Genomic DNA, 16,153 nt, shown 5'->3' on the forward strand with positions numbered 1-16,153 from the left:
TGAGCTTCAGGGCATACTTTCCTCTTAATCTAAACTCACGTTTCCAGACTGAGAAACAAAATCATATAATATCCATTCAGACTGTTCAGTATGAACAAAAATGAGGCATGCAGTTACAAACAAATACGTTTGCTGTCAGCTAAACCCTGCTCCAGTTTGGTAAAAAATAATAATAATCATAATTTGTTCAGCTAAGTAGGTCAGCCTTTAATCTTGTTTTCCTCACATTCTTTTAGTTTCGTGTAACCTGACAGGGAAACCCAGAGATGCTATTTTATGCATGAGACGTTCAGCCACTAAGTGTCACCAAAGTATCCTCTTGCACGTTTCGATTAACCTCAGTATTTCTCGCTAACATATATAGTATCAACGTTTGTCACTGGTGCAAAGTGTAATATTGTTTGGGCCTGAATTACGAACATCTTTCAGGGTTGTTCTCTTTTTTGCTCACACCGGGCTCATCGCTGTCGTTATTCCGGTTGTGTTGGCGGCACTGCGTCGCCTGGCTGGTGCGCACAGAGTTGGGAAATGGAATACCACCGGTGGAGCTGGCAGGGACATGTCTGAGTAGAGTCCTTATTTTACTTTCTACCAGGAGAGACATTAAACCCCCCGCGTTGAAGATGGGACAGTGTGGCATCACGTCCTCGAAGACGGCCCTGGTCTTTCTGAACCTGATATTTTGGGTACGTTGGGGAGGTTTGTGGTAGTTTTAAACGTGCGTCACCCACAGTGCAACCGCACCAGCTAGCTGACCGCAGTCAGCTAAACTAGCTTCGGCAGGCGTACGTCTATTTAAAAAAGCAATAGATTAGTTTGGCGTGGATTTAACATTTTTAAAACGGCCTACGGTGTATTGGGTTGTCTTATTTTCCGCCAGTGGCTATTTTGAAACCGTTACACGTTGTGACGTGTTTTTCCGTAAAAAAACCTTTGTTCGCAGCGTCTTTAAAGTTGAGGCTATCACTTGTGTCGACCACCCTCCTCCTCAGAGAATCCTGCAGGTTAGAGCAGACAGACTGAGAAAATGATTCAGCAAAATGTTCCAGCGGCCTTTAGTAATATTATTAGTCAGCTGAGCTTGGTTAGTTCAAAGTTGTTGAAGAGCGTCGTTTTTTTTAGTTTTTTTGGTGGTCAGTTTTAATGATGTGTCTTTTTTCGTTCTGAAATGTGTACCTTGAATGTCATGGTCGTTAAACCACAATGGAGTCACATGAGTATTGTGGAGTGAAAGGAGAAGCTCGGGTCATTACTGTGTAGTGGAGGGTTCAAGTCCTGCAGTTAAGAAAAGTATAGCATTTGTATTCAAGTGTTTATTTTGACTAAGGTCTTTCATTGTGTTGGTGACGGTGTGTTCTGTCATGTATGTAAATAAATCCCATTGAAATGACTGACTTGTTAACATGTTTTAAACAATGCGATAACCTGAAAAATGACATTTTGTAATCATGGAGAGGAATAAGTACAGGCACACTTGTTCATTTACCACTTTGTATAAAAAGCATCAGGTGTTCCCAATAAGATGCCAGTTCACTGGACACCTCTTTTATGCAGTCCCCTTGACATCTAGATCCTTCTTTTGAGGAGTGTGTTCTCTAAAGAGCTTTGTAAGGCCTGACCAGGGAGTTTAGAAAATCCACAAATGAAACGAAATAAAGCACTCCTCTGTGAAGACAGCCATGGTGTGACAGGGAAAGCCTAAGCTGTCCAAAAGGATGATTGTGGTAGCATTACATTTTACCAAAGAGCACACTGGCAAAGGCCAAGTCATTTGAAATCAAGTGATCGGGACAGAAGACTTAAATGTGTCCTCTGGCCACATTGAAGGAGTTGGTGTTTAAGAGAAAAGAAAAAGCATGTTTCCTTCCCACAGGATAAGGATCTTCAGGAAACCAACAAATCCTCCAAAGGCTGGCTCAAAAATAAGAACTGGAGGGTTATTACATGGACTAAACATCTTCAGACTAAATGAATAGCATAAAGAGTAAAAAGTAAGGAACTGGTGGATGATTATACAGAACAGCCACAAGAGATTATTTCTGTTGACAATCTTAAAAGTAGACAATCTTAACTTCTGGGTGTGCTTACTTTTTCTGCAGCATATATAGTCTAGGTGGGCATGGTTTCTTGTACACTGCTTCTGCATTTTGGTTGTAGTGTTTGTCAAATACACAATCATGCCGAGTCATCAAGTCTTGTTTCATCAGAGGTTGTAATTGTCATGTATTAAAATCAGGTGGGTTTTGTTGTGTCCCGATATGTAAAACCTTAGAGTTGAAAGAGGATTTACTGTTTTGTTTTTTGTAAATGAAATGTTTTTTTTTTTTTTTTTCCCCCCTTTGACCCACAGGCTGCCGCTGGTGTTCTGTGCTACGTTGGCGCATACGTCTTCATTACTTACGACGACTACGACCACTTCTTCGAAGACGTGTACACTCTCATCCCGGCAGTGATCATCATTGTGGTCGGGGCCCTCCTTTTCATTGTCGGGCTCATTGGCTGCTGCGCCACAGTGAGAGAGAGCCACTGCGGACTGACGACGGTCAGTAAGCCACTTTACACCTTTCGCTTCAAAGAGACAAGTAGCAGAGGCCTTAAAGCGTATGTCAGGATGCATTATAACAGTCATCATAGGCTTCATCTCATTCACTACATTTGGTTGAGCGTTGAACTGCCGCATACGATGAAGGCAACTTGCACAGGTTGAAGTGTCTGCTGTTCATGCATTTTGTATCTTGAAATTCAATCCACAGTTTGTCGTCATTCTCCTGCTGGTTTTCATGACGGAAGTGGCGGTGGTGGTTCTTGGATATGTTTACAGAGCAAAGGTGAGGAAGTGTTGTGCATGTTTGCTTTGCTCGGCCTCTTGTGACACAGCTAGTTATTCTGATAACCCCTGGTGAACCCTCCGCAACACACGACCCTAGATGTGACAACGAGTGTTTGGTTTCGCCCTTTCCAGGTTGAAGTTGAGGTCAATAGTTCTATCGCGAAGGTTTATGATGAGTACAATGGCACCAACAGCAACGCCCAGAGCCGTGCCATCGACTATGTTCAGAGACAGGTGAGGACCGGAGTCCTTTTTCGCTTATCGCCTGGAAGACAACACAAGTCTTAACTGTCTTTGTTTTGATTTTCAGCTTCAGTGTTGTGGGATCCACAACTACTCGGACTGGCAGCGCACGCGCTGGTACGAGGAATCTAAAAACAACAGTGTGCCCATCAGCTGCTGCAAAGCTGCCACTGCAGGCTGCACAGGGTCCCTTTCTCATCCCGAGGATCTCTACCAAGAAGTAAACAACTTCCAAAGTGGTCACCCCCCCCCCCATAAAAAAAGAGAACGACTTCTCACCTTTTCATACTCTTGCTTTATTTTGACATTGTAGGGTTGCGAGGCTCTAGTTGTGAAGAAGTTGAAGGAGATCATGATGTATGTCATCTGGACCGCACTGACGTTTGCTGCCATCCAGGTATTTTCATTTAATGAAAACTTTGGTTAAGAAATGAAGCAAAGGGAGGAAAACTGAAATGTTGATCTGATGTAGGTTTAAAAGTGGGTTGGGCGTCGGTCTGGGCAGAGGTCTGTCCTTCTTTGAGAGCCAACAATCACGTCTGTAAACAGACATTTGCATCCTTATTATAGAAGGAAGGTTTTGATGGCCAGAGCAGATCACAAGAAGGCCTCTCAGACTGAATTACATTTACAGGTTTCAGATGTGAATATTTTCAAGAATTCAGTCAAAATTTGGGTGGTGGTTTTTCGTCATTTCTACTTTGTATGCAAACAGGTTGTAGAAGCGTGTCACAAATGGTGCTTCTAGCTGCGTTTCCTTTTTTTTTGTTTTTTGTTTTCACTCACACTGTATCTCAGAAGCAACCGCAGATTCTTTTTTTTTTAGGAAATTAGGTGTTTGAAACAGTCGACCACAGATGTTTCCCTTTGCAGATTGTGAATCGATGAAGGAAACATCTGCTGAGTTAAACATGCCTTAATAATTTAGTTAGAAGGTTTTAGTCTTTATTAAAATAAAATGTTTTATCTACCTGTCAGAAATGCAACATACTACTTAAAAATGTGTTTGAATTGCAAGGAAATTAGGAATTGTTGTGTTTTCTATCCTCTTAGAATGAGAAATGTATATACTCTGGCCTCTGCCTTGCAGCACTGTCACCCGGAAGGGTGAGGTCAGTTGCAGCCCATGATTTCACGCTTGCATGTCACTTCCTCCTAAATATAGGTCCTACTAAAAGAAGGAATGAGGTAAAGTTGTAGCTGCAACGCAAGGTACGATTTTAGCTTTTGAACTGTGTCTCATTTTCCCCCCAGATGCTGGGTATGCTGTGTGCCTGTGTCGTGCTGTGTAACAGAAGCAGAGACCCTCCCTACGAGCCTCTTATTACGGGGGGCACCCATGCATAAAGGGCCCGAACGCATTTCTCAACATAAACCTCTTTCGGATGTCGTGTCATTGGTGAGAGCATGAAAATAATCTGTTACCAAGCAACCCTTATCACACTAACCAAGTATATACAGTGTTATACCTGTTTTTTTTCAACAAAATAAAAAAAGCTTTAGGCCGATCTCATTAAAGGCCAATGAGAATGAGACCATTTCTCTGCTTTGAGGCTGACGTGAGGATGTTAAGGTTCATTCTTCCCAAACTCAAACTTTGTCAGTCAGCTCTGGAGATATTGTGGACGGGGTAATTCCCTCATGATAGTTTGCACTATACATTGTAGTTTACTTTTAAATCTGTCATTTACTGGAATGAAAGAGAATTTTACTTTGTACTTTCACTATTAGTAGCTCTGCTACCACCATGCAAGAACGACTTCTGCATTGTAATGGTCAAAACTTTTCCTTTCACCAGCACAAGGCGTAGATGACACTAGAGCCCAAGTTTAATGTCACAGCATGTTTTTGTGTGTGAGCTATGTAACTTAACCGGTCTCGGCCTGTTTGGTCTTTAAATGAGAAACCTTGAACACATGGGCACTTTGTTCTGGTTATTCTCAACTAACAATGGATTTCAACTCAGCGCTGTGTGTTTCAGTCTCAAAAGTCTGCCGAGTTTAGTTTTAGAAAAAAGAATTTGCTGAAATCCAGCTGCGACAAAAAACCAAACGTGTCGATAAAATGTACGTGAGGTGAAAGTGTGAAAATAAATGAGTGTTTCTTTTTTTTTCTGCTTTATTCAGAATCATTTTTGTCGTGATTTATTTGTCATTTATTGAGCGTCAACGTTGGAAAAAGAAAAAAGAGAGCGATCAAAGACTCCTAACAGTGGAGAAATGCACAACATTCTCAAACTGTCAAACTTTAAGGGCCCCAGTAATCTATCGTCGAGAGTCGTAGCTCTCAGTAGAATGAAACGTTCAGGTTGTATCGGCCTCGATAAGATCTTGCGACCTCTTGAACGACCGTCGTTAACATTCACACAGACCCAAAAGGACTCCTCTGTGGTGTCCTGATACCGACTGACTTAGCAGCTACTCGCTGCAGAGTAACCAGAGACCTGTGAGAAGTGACTAATCAGCCACATGACCTGTAAATGGTGCCCGATACGCTCTTCTTATAATCCACCCTGAAAATAGCCTTTGATGCAAAAAATAACCTGCTCACGAACAACATAAGAGTGAAAGGTCTGAAGACAGAGTTGTTGGTGTGAAAAGAAAATAACAAAACAAAGCATTTATTTCTCATATTGAATAAATACAAATAAATGCTTCACAGGCGTTTCGTAATTTCTCGCTTTCAGAAAACTAGCGATAGTTTCTCATATAAATAATGAGCAGGCCGACAACGGGAATCAAACACTCTGCCCAACAATCATATTTACAAAAAAAACTACAGAGTGTGAATTAACATTAGTGCCACGATCCTGTGCAAAAGATCAGTAAGTCTCCCAGCTGTCAATGGTATGAGAAGCACTCAACACAAGCAGCGAGGAACAGCGATATGACACTTCATACAAGGGTTATACAGGATAATTGCATTTTTTTATTATTATTATTTTAAATTTAGAAGTTTTGTTGCTAGTTAGAGGAGCAATGTGTTGGTGCCATTCTAAGAACTGTACCGAGTGCACAGGATATGAATTGCTGTCTGCCTCAGTGTCTTTTTATAGTGCTACCACCAGGAGGTGTCAGAGTTTGAAATGTTAGGATCCTGCTCATAAGGGGTGCAGTGATACATGCAATAGGGATGCAAGGTTATTTCAGAGGAGAAGCCCATTGCAATTTACAAAGGAAAGTGAAGCGTTTTCTCTCAGCTCTTCCTGTGTGATGCCGTCCAGTAAAACTCACTCTTTTTCAAGATAAGAGCCTGGAACCAGACCAGTAAAACCATTTCTTTGCACCGTCCACCAGCCGTCCACGCCCTGCTCTGTGACCAACACGACGTCACCAACGGATAGCGAGAGTTCGTCGTCTCCCTAAACAAGCAAAGGCATAACCAATCAATAGAATAATGGGAATTAGGACATCTGAAAATGTCTCTGATATCTGTTATCTTGCACCGGACCTGTGCCACATAGTCATACACAGCCTTGTACTCCATGGTGCTTTGCTGGGGCCCTTGAAATCCAGGAATGGAAGCATATACGCCCTCTGATGTTTCTGCTGAGGCAAAAAAAAAAATCAGTTACTGTGGGCAGCAATTTTCAATTTGCATTAAGGAATATCTTATCAGAGAACTGACAACCTGAAGAAACCATCTAATCATCTCCCAACCCTTCTGTTTAACGTGAGCACACAGCTAAAGAATTCCCTCAACAAAAATCCTTTTCTGAGGAGTTAGTATATGAACATCTGTCAGTAATGGGAATATCAACTTGGTGGAGAGGTAAAACACGACCAGAGGAAGAACCAAAATAAACCCTCATGATATATTCAGCAGAATCCTATTTGATTCAGTCTTCTCTGGTTTCACAGAAAAACAGGAGCGACAGGCCCTGCTCCGCTCCGATTGGTCAGCTTTCTTGACCTGAGCAGTAACTCTCTTCTGAATATGAGAAAGTATTTCAGCAGATGCAGAACTTGTACACAGGAAGAATACATCATGAGTCAGTAATATATTTGAGGGTTTTCTAAGAAATGCATTCAGCTTGAGTAAGTGCAGCCACACTTCTTCTTGTTCCTTGAAGATGTATCACCTCTCATCTGAGAGGCTTCTTCAGTTCTCAGCTTATTCAAGGGCGCAGGATTACCTGGGTGACTGAGAATCTACACAGACCAAGTGACAACCTGTAAATGACTAGTTTAAAAACAGGCTTTTTTGGCATTATTGGACCAAACACCATCATACAAGGGACATATAGTGCCAGCCATACATAAAGATGTAAAATTTTATTTAATTTCAATCTCGCTGTACACTCCTTTTACCCCAAGTGCAGGTTGGTATTCATACTTTATTGTTTCGAGTGGCAGAAGTTGAACCATCTGTTGAATTTAGCATTTCATTTCATCATCTCTGCTTACTAACTGGCACTGAATAAAAAAAAAAACTGGTGTGTTGGCACTTCTGAATATGTATTGCCAAACACTGGCTTATAACCATCTGCAAAAATGCAGACTTCTGTATTTATTCAACACTGAATTAAAAAAACTGAATAAAAATATTTCCACATACAAGAGTAGTAGCTACAGTAGGTAACTTTGCAGTTTGTGCACATGATTTGTCAGGATCAACAGGCTTTCTCAGTCACAACAAGATTACTGGAATAACTTTACCTGCAGGTACAAAACCAGCCGGTTGTGCGGGTGACTCATTAATGTTCTGTTTGAAGCCACTGGTACAGCTCCCCTGCAGGAAGTTTGAAAACCTTGAGGTTGAGGAAAGGTCTAAGTAAGTGAAGTGCACAAAGTATATTTAGCAGATATATTGTGATCATTATTTGTTATCAATCAACCTTTTTATGACTCCTCCTGCAAATCCAGCGCTGCCATTTCTCTCAGACGAAGCGTTGTTCTCATAGTAATTCTGGTATTCAATTGGAGCTGTGAAAACAGTGTTGGCATTCAGTAAACTAAAACAAAAAAAAACCCTGCTTTTTTTTAGAGGAAATTTACCTCCAACTGTGAGATAATATTTAAATGATCTCTCAACGTGGAACATATTCAAATCAGGAAGGTTGGAGGTTTTAGGGCTTACCGGGGGGTGTTGAGCCGGTCTTTTTCATCTCCACAAAGCAATTGTTGTCTGCGATGATGTCACAGTTTTCAAGCGTTCTCCTCACATTTTCATAACACTGAAAGGACAGTTGGTCCAAAGCGAATTCCGAATGTAAGCAGTTGCTCTCTGACCGTCTGTTCAGCTCATGTTTAAAAACATTAAAAACCCACCTCATCATCTTTTACACACTGCATTGATAAATGGTTACAGTGGACCCACAAGGCATTCCTCACTACACAGATGCGGTCTTCTTCTTGCTGCTGAAAACTCTGTAAAACAAAAGTTTATGGGCAGACTGGTAAATAACCTAGAAAACAGTGCGGCTCAGGGCAGTTTCCTGCACAAAGAAAGCTGTGCATTTCTGTGCTTCTGAAAGCTCCATGGCATTCACATACGTACACAGGTTTATGCTTTTCTTTTGTGGTTGGTGTTTTGTGTGTGTGTGTGTGTGTGTGTGAGAGAGAGAGAGAGCATGCCAACTGACCCAGAAGGGATGCTTAACGTTGGTGAATGCCTGCCTCAGCCCTGTTGATGCTATCACATAAAGGAAGACTTTGATGCCCGGAAACACTTTTGCAGATCAGTGACTCATAATGCTGTCTGCAAATGGGAAGTATTGCATATCCTCACTGACTAGGCAAACGTGTGATATTACTGCTCTGGGTCTTCGTCTGTATAGTTTAACAAGCAAAGAGCAGAAGTACAGCTTTTAGTGTCATACCTCACACGTCTCGATGTGTGTTGATTCCCACTCTTGACGGATCTTGTCAAGCTGTTCAGTGTTTGACTTGTACTGTTTCTCTACAGACATGACAAAAAAGAAATGCATGCAAATGAAACGTGAGCTCTGATGTTCCATTTACATATACATGAGTTAAGATGCAGTGTGTTAAAACTATTTTTTTGAAATCCCCAGAAACAGAGAAGTTGACCACAGCAGCTTCCTACACAAAATGTTTTTTTGTCTTTTCTTGGACAGATATTGCATTTCACTGGACTTGATAGTTAATTCATCCTCACCAGCTTCTTCTGCAGCTTCTCTGCACTGTTTAGATTTGTTGTTCATCTAGGAAAATGAGAGAGAAACACAAAATGACACGTTGGCTTTGTTTGTGTTAATTTCACCCAACAGACGATTCAGACAGATTCATTTTCACAAATGCATTTCATTGTGATTTTCTTCCATTTGGAACAATTTTGGTTAGGCTAGCAGGTGAGAATTTTGGCACATTAATCGCTGATTGCACTCTGTCTTAAGTTTACTGGCCCAGTGATACGAGAATGCCTATGTTTTTCACTCTTATCTATGGAACCAAGCATTGCTCGGTTTGGTGGTTTTAGTATTTAACTGCTTTTTGTTTGAAGCACGTGTCATAACTAATTTTCAGTAAATTTCAAGAGTTTAGGCTGATATTACAGATATGATTTTTTATGTATTTTTAGTTTTTCTTTTATATGATTAATCAATTTTCTTCCCTTGGATAACTCTTTAAAATACTAGAGAGAGTTGTAGCTAGCAACAGATGGGAGGAAGGAATCTGAAAACATGCGATAATTGACAATATTCCCTGACTAACTTTAAAATATGAACTGTCCATGTGGGTGAAAGAGTCCTCCAGTATATGCAAGTAGCAGTAATCTGGATCCAGACTACATTACAATCGTTATTATTTTGGCCAGACTCCACAACTTTTTATGAAATCCAGTTTGCTCATTTTTAGAAATTTTGCTGACAGCAGCACTAATCACTACTTCGACCGTGACCTGAGAGCACACTCTGAGACACTAATTTAACCAAACGCTTCATCAGCATTGCTTAGTAAATGTCTTGAAGTGAACACAGATCTAGAAAACCTGATTAATCACACAAATAATTTATAAATGCACTGCCTTACTTGAGGGGTTTACATTCATAGTACGGTAATTATGGGGGATTCTGCATGGTAACTACAACAAATCCCTTCAAAATATGAGCTGTTTTGCCACTCAGTGGTTGGTTCAGAGTTTCACAGTAACTATTCATGAAAGCGAGGTCCTTTTTCTCAGTTGAGTGAGATGTATACACAGTCCTTGATTCTCCTTGATCCTTGAGTCATTCAGGAAGGGCTAAAGTCTTGACAGCCAGGTTGTTGGTGATTAATTTGAGACTCATTTGTCTGTGACTACGGCCAGTTCTCGGGAGTGTTTGAGTGTTGCCTTTCACTTGACTGAAACGTAATGTATTTTCACTACAGTTAAGCATTTAGTAAAGTAAAACTTTCTTACTGTTGCTCGATTCAGATATTTAAGCTTCTCTGCGGAAAAAAGTCTTGCTTTAAGTTTGACTCTACTTTGTGTATAATATAATATAAATAATATAAATGTTTCGTGGTCCTTTAAGGATGTTTACAGATTCACTTACCTGATTTAGATTTTAAAAAGGAAATAGCACAGCTGGTGGTGTGATGAGTCACTCCACTAACACAATTACCTTTTCAATTTGTTTAGGAGTGGCTGTGGGAGTGTTGCCCAGCCTATCAGCCGTTTGCTCCGCATCATCTGCCTCCTTGCAGCGCTGCTCATAAGTTCTTTTAGACTGAGAGCAGAAAACAGAAACCCTTTGAGACTATGAAATCAGTGCTTTGTTCACTAGCACTTCATACTGAAACCGTTAGAAGGGTAGAGGTGTGGAGTCGAGAAAAAGATGTTGTGTGCGCAGCTGGAAAAACAAAACTTGCTTCCTTCCTCTCAGCAGAAAAAAAACTGAAGCTTTTCAACAGTAGAAACTATATAAAGCGGTGTAAGTTCACATCTCTCAGCCAATATAAGCAGAGGTTAGCTGAAGTGAAACTGGTTATTAGTTTGGCTTACAACTGCCACAGTCATGTTAATGGGAAATAATATGCAATATGAAAATAATATGTATGTAATAATATGTAATATAATATGTAATAATATGTATTCTTGGTGAAAGAGAATATGATTTCTTTTTAACAAGGACAACTGCAAATCTTTGAGGTTTGTTATCATAAAAAGATGAATTGGCCTTACATCCATTGTTTTCTTGTAGAGGGAGACTTTTGTCTTCTGGACCTTCTCCATGATGACTTCAAACTACGTGGCGAAGACAATTGTATTAGAGAAAGGCAACTTTTTCAAATTTTCTCTTTATGCAAAAAGTACAGACGAAAGTCTCTTGTGTACCTTTTTTCTTTGTTCTTTTTGTCGCTCTCTGAACTCCTCCATCCTCTTCACCTCCTCCTTTAGGAGCCCAGACAACTGGATGTGTAAGTTTCCTATGTTTTCAATCTCTGGAAAACAAACAAAAATATACAACTAAGGGCCCATAACCGAATTGATGAAGCGTAGATGTCTATGAATACTCTAGAAATAATATAATCAATGTGTGTATAGTGTAACCCGTGCTTACCTTTTCTCATTTCATCAAATGATGCCTTCACAGTGCTGTAGAAGCAAAATGAATGACAGACATTCACAAAACATGCTTAAATCTTATGTATTGACTTTATGAGGCAGAACTGTTAAACTGTGAGTATTAACATTTCTGGTCAAATGCACCCACACACACCTACCAAATCTCAGACAACGACCCCGTCTTGCGAGCTATTGAGACCAGTTCCTTTCCATATTTGTCCTCTGCTGATGCCCTACGTTGATAATTAAGAATGACACATAAGAACCACAGTTTATAGCGGTCACGTTTTACATTTGGGTTGCACTGAGCAGAAATAAGTGAGCCAACCTCAATTTTAAGAGCTCCTCCATGTCTTTGCATGTTCGTCGACCTTCATGAAGTCTTTGAATAATAGTGTCATAACCAACATTGCTGATGAAGTCGGCTCCCTAGAAACATAAGAATCCAGACACCACATGTTTAAAAGAAGGGGTTAATTCAAACTGTTTCTTTTATTCATTCACAATTATTTAATTTTTCCACATGTAGGTATTGTGGCATCCTGTCTGTAGTTAAATAGAAAGTATTACATGCTTGACTGTGAATGGAAACAATTAAGTGTGACAGGGGGCCTGAAAAGTCCCCACACATTAAACGTTATGAGGTGTATTTTTACATAATAGAAAATGGGTTGGGTGGGTGGGGGGTGTGGGCACACAATCTCACACCGCAAACTGATCAAATATACAAAAGTGGAGACAGAAAATCTGAAGCGTGCGGGTGGGTGGGCCTGATCAACAGGAAATGATTGGCATTGATATAAAGCACTTGATTATTACCTATCCAAAGTCTATGATCAGCATCATAACCTCACTGTGGAGAAGTATTTTCTTTTGCAGACAACAGAACAGTTACGCAAAAAAAAGTTTAATTTGCATGACACGCTTGATTTTATACCAGTGCACAACAGAAACACAGCTGAGAGATTAAAAAAAAAAAGAAAAGATCAAGTAAATGTCTAAAATAAAAAACAGAGTGTTAATAATTTAAGACTAGCTCAAGACAACGTAATACATGACTAGTACAGGTTAAAAAAAATCATCTCGACTTAACGAAAGAGTATGAATACAGTTTAATTCACTTCAGCAAAAACACTGTATACAAGATGGACTTCACAGATAAGTAAGACTCATAGTTACTTTTAAGGTGAACATAAAAAGAAAAACTGATGGAATTTACACAAACTTACCCAGAATTCATCTTTAAACTGTAAAGTCATCGTGGAAGTGGTTAAAAAATAGTCCTTGTCGGAGAACTCGTCTTTATCTCACTTTATAAGCCCCAGCTGTGTAGCAGAGTGCAGCGTGTTGCAAGTGAAACGGATGAAGGCACATTCAGGAAACAAGCCCTCATGCAGTAACTCTCGCTCACTTAGTCATTTGATTTAAATGAGGAAGAGCTGCAACATGTCAATAGTTGCCACAAGTGAAATGACAGCCAATGCCGTTAGAACAACCCCTGCCAAAGCGATCGAAACAAATTCCAGTTTCTTTTTCAAATGGTTCTCAGTTTGAACTTCAACAAAGTGTGTATTGTGTCATTAAAGTTTTTCAAGTCAAACTCTCAAGAACTCAAGAGCACTTACTGCATGTAGAGCTGGAACAATAACAGGAATTTCCCACAACATTATGCAACCCAGTATCAAGCAATGCAACTGTTGCATTACTTGCACTGGTGATTACAATAAAATGTAATAGTAGAAATCACGTTAAGTGCATGATCACCAGTAAGATAAGTTCACAACATTACCAACTGCAAGGTGAAAAAAAGGGAAATAAGCTCCATCATCATAATCCACGTGTAGACAAATTAGACATAGACACAATATACAAAAACATTTATAATTCGTCATGTGACACATGCAGCTGTCTGCCATAATCCGTCACTTCGCTGTTCATGAGAGTTTCTTGGTTTTTCAAAACTTCTGTCATTGAGATCTGCCCGTCTCCATCCTGGTCCATTTCTTTGATGAGGTGAAGGGCCTGTTAATGACAGGGAAGCAGATCAAGTGAATATAAGTGAATCTAATGAATAAAATAATAAAATGCCATGCCTCCAAACAAGAGCTAAAGGAGCATTACAAGAGCCAATATTTAGATGCAATAACCTTAAAAACAAAAAGCTACGAGAGGATTTCTTGGAGGAAACGGAGCTAATTTAGGACTGGTGCTACTGGCTGCAAAGGCATAAGCATAAGCGCAAACATGCATTTCTGAAACCAGAGAAAAACAACCCAAGGAGAACAGTGACACATCTGTAGAAGTATTTACAGCCTGCTAAAATGGTCACGTGCCCACTAAAAACAAAAGCAACGGTTATGCACTCTGATTCAAACTGTGAAGCATGGCTGAGGTAACATTGTGGTTTTTGACTGCTTTGCTACCACAGGGCCTGGTGACTCTAAACACACAGGGAATGGCAACTTTAACATTGATAGTCTTGTTCCTTATAAAGTTAAAATGCCTGTGAGAGATGACGACGAAATTTTGTGAGAAGGAGAAAAATCCTCCTCACTGCAGTGCAACTCCCATAAAAATCTGCATGGATATCTCCGCCTAGGAGAGGTTGTTGCTGCTAAATGAGGCTGCAGGAGTTACTAAACAAATTCAGATGATTCCTCCAGCCTGCACTCTGAGCGATTACTCAGTGTGATCAATGAAGACCATGAAAAGTAAAACTTTTCCTATGTTATTGGTCTAGTCTGATTTCTTTGAAATTGAATTAATTGTTTATGCCAACAAAATCTGGGCACACGATGGATCTGCCGAATCGTACTTCTTCTCTCGCTGAACCGTAGCTATTCGGGGCAACCCAACGCAGCTGCTCATCACGATTCAGCTTGCCATCCTTGTCTTGGTCATAGAGCTCTTTGAATCGCACCGTTTCTTCGATCTCCCACTGTGAAGGGGAATCCTCTGTGAAGCAAACAAAAAGAAAGTGTTACCTCTGCATTGGGGGGGAATAAAAAAAAAGGATTTGTTTATGATTCTGAACAACCTCTGAAGTCTTACCCTCACCGCGCACGTCTCCGATAAACTCAATCAGAGATATGAATCCGTCTTTATCTGTATCGTATTCATTCAGGACATCTTCAATGGCAAAATCCTGGTAGAGGGTAAATCGATTAAAGCAGATACTAATGGATGGGATGGTGCACTGTCATATCAGGATGTGCAGAAGTAGGAGCTAAACTCATCTCACAGCCATGTAATCCACTTCAGATGGGTGGGTGAAGGCAAGAAACTCTGTTACGCTGAGGCCAGGTATGCCGTCCATATCAGCAAAATCAAAGCGCTTCTTCTCCTTCAGGTGGAGCTAAGAGGGATATGAATCTGTGTTAAGGTCAGACGCTCACATTAGGCTGTGATATGGTGTGTAAGCCAACAGTTAAAGTTTGCCTACATGTCTGACAGACTCTTGCTCTGGGTCCTCCAGGACGATGTTGTCATCTAAACTAACAAGTTGGCCGTGGGCAACACTGTTGTATTCCTCCCATGTTACTACGCCGTCTTTGTCGATGTCAAACTCACGGAAACGCTCCGCTGCATCATCCAGAGCATATTTCCTGTAGACACGTTGAATCCACAGGGTGATCTCCTCTGTGGATAAAACACACTTAACATTTAGAGTGGCATTTCATCACTGTTAGGAACTTTGTTCTTCCTGCCAGAAATATAACCTTACCTGCACTTAGAAAACCATCCCCATTTGTATCAATCTTATTTACAATTTCCATCATCCTCGTCTTCTGCTCTGCCGGGCCAAGTTTCTTGATCTCCTCTGTGCTCTGGAATGGCATAAAATAGGTCGGGTGTTGCTGAGTGAAGATTGTAAAAAGGACCGAAGAGTGCAAGAAAATGAACAAGAATATAAAGCAACCTCATCTCCCAGCAGTATAGTCGTGTCGTGGTCAGGGTTGTGCAGCTGGCCGATGTAATGATCTTCATGAGCATGTTTATGGGAGCCTTGTCCAAATCCAAACTGAAGCAGCAGCAAGACAAAAAATGTAGCGTGTGCCATCTGATGAGTAATAAACAGCTAATTAAAAGAAAATAATGTCTGATAAAGGCACTGAAAACAGACTGATATACCCAATGCAACTGTGCTATCTGGTGGCCAGCTGGTGGAAGTTAAAACTGAAAACCTGCTAAATACGCAACTGACAGCTGCGTCTTGAGATGGTGAGAAACAGGAACAAAAAAGTACGAGGTATAGTGAAACGCTGGAGGATGGTAACTGCTAATTAAGAGCCATTTATGCTTTTCTAACAGACATGCAAACACAGGAGTACAAGAAAGCACCGGCAGCGTTAGCCTACAAAAACAAAAGTGAGATCAATCCAACGCAAACATGATGATAATGCTATATCTACGACAATGTCGACATATATCGTAAAGAGAAAAATGTAAATGCCATTACTGTGGAAAGTTTTCCGTACAAGTGTTGACACAAACGTCTTTGGCACTATAGAATGAGACATTTCCGGCTTGAACGTCAAAATAAAAGTCTTCATGGAAAAAAGTATG

The 16,153-nt window shown here is 40.4% G+C and overlaps 3 protein-coding genes across 4 annotated transcripts; 1 reads left to right on the plus strand and 2 right to left on the minus strand.

Annotated features, from left to right (window-relative positions):
- Window positions 1–388: 388 nt before the first annotated feature.
- tspan3a (tetraspanin 3a) lies at window positions 389–5,182 on the plus strand. Its single transcript, XM_072385836.1, has 7 exons — window positions 389–686; window positions 2,351–2,542; window positions 2,754–2,828; window positions 2,963–3,064; window positions 3,141–3,293; window positions 3,387–3,470; window positions 4,328–5,182. The coding sequence occupies exons 1-7, from the start codon at window positions 624–626 to the stop codon at window positions 4,418–4,420; spliced, it is 762 nt and encodes a 253-aa protein (XP_072241937.1). The 5' UTR covers window positions 389–623; the 3' UTR covers window positions 4,421–5,182.
- On the minus strand, window positions 4,777–12,904 carry pstpip1a (proline-serine-threonine phosphatase interacting protein 1a). Of its 2 annotated transcripts, none has more exons than XM_072385834.1 (15): window positions 12,817–12,904; window positions 11,916–12,016; window positions 11,746–11,820; window positions 11,583–11,617; window positions 11,357–11,463; window positions 11,204–11,266; window positions 10,644–10,748; window positions 9,194–9,239; window positions 8,895–8,974; window positions 8,344–8,442; window positions 8,153–8,249; window positions 7,911–7,998; window positions 7,732–7,823; window positions 6,524–6,618; window positions 4,777–6,434 (listed from the first exon to the last, which is right to left on the minus strand). In XM_072385834.1, the coding sequence occupies exons 1-15, from the start codon at window positions 12,844–12,846 to the stop codon at window positions 6,303–6,305; spliced, it is 1,245 nt and encodes a 414-aa protein (XP_072241935.1). In that variant the 5' UTR covers window positions 12,847–12,904; the 3' UTR covers window positions 4,777–6,302. The 2 variants fall into 2 exon arrangements, with proteins under 2 accessions (XP_072241935.1, XP_072241934.1); XM_072385833.1 differs by having other exon boundaries at window positions 6,524–6,621.
- On the minus strand, window positions 12,681–16,105 carry rcn2 (reticulocalbin 2). Its single transcript, XM_072385835.1, has 8 exons — window positions 16,047–16,105; window positions 15,507–15,647; window positions 15,312–15,414; window positions 15,030–15,226; window positions 14,829–14,942; window positions 14,639–14,732; window positions 14,403–14,542; window positions 12,681–13,609 (listed from the first exon to the last, which is right to left on the minus strand). The coding sequence occupies exons 2-8, from the start codon at window positions 15,645–15,647 to the stop codon at window positions 13,466–13,468; spliced, it is 933 nt and encodes a 310-aa protein (XP_072241936.1). The 5' UTR covers window positions 16,047–16,105; the 3' UTR covers window positions 12,681–13,465.
- Between the last annotated feature and the right edge of the window lie 48 nt (window positions 16,106–16,153).

Source organism: Leuresthes tenuis, unplaced genomic scaffold, assembly GCF_036924035.1.
Source record: "Leuresthes tenuis unplaced genomic scaffold, fLeuTen1.0.hap1 SCAF_5, whole genome shotgun sequence".
NCBI classification, from domain to species: Eukaryota; Metazoa; Chordata; class Actinopteri; order Atheriniformes; family Atherinopsidae; genus Leuresthes; species Leuresthes tenuis.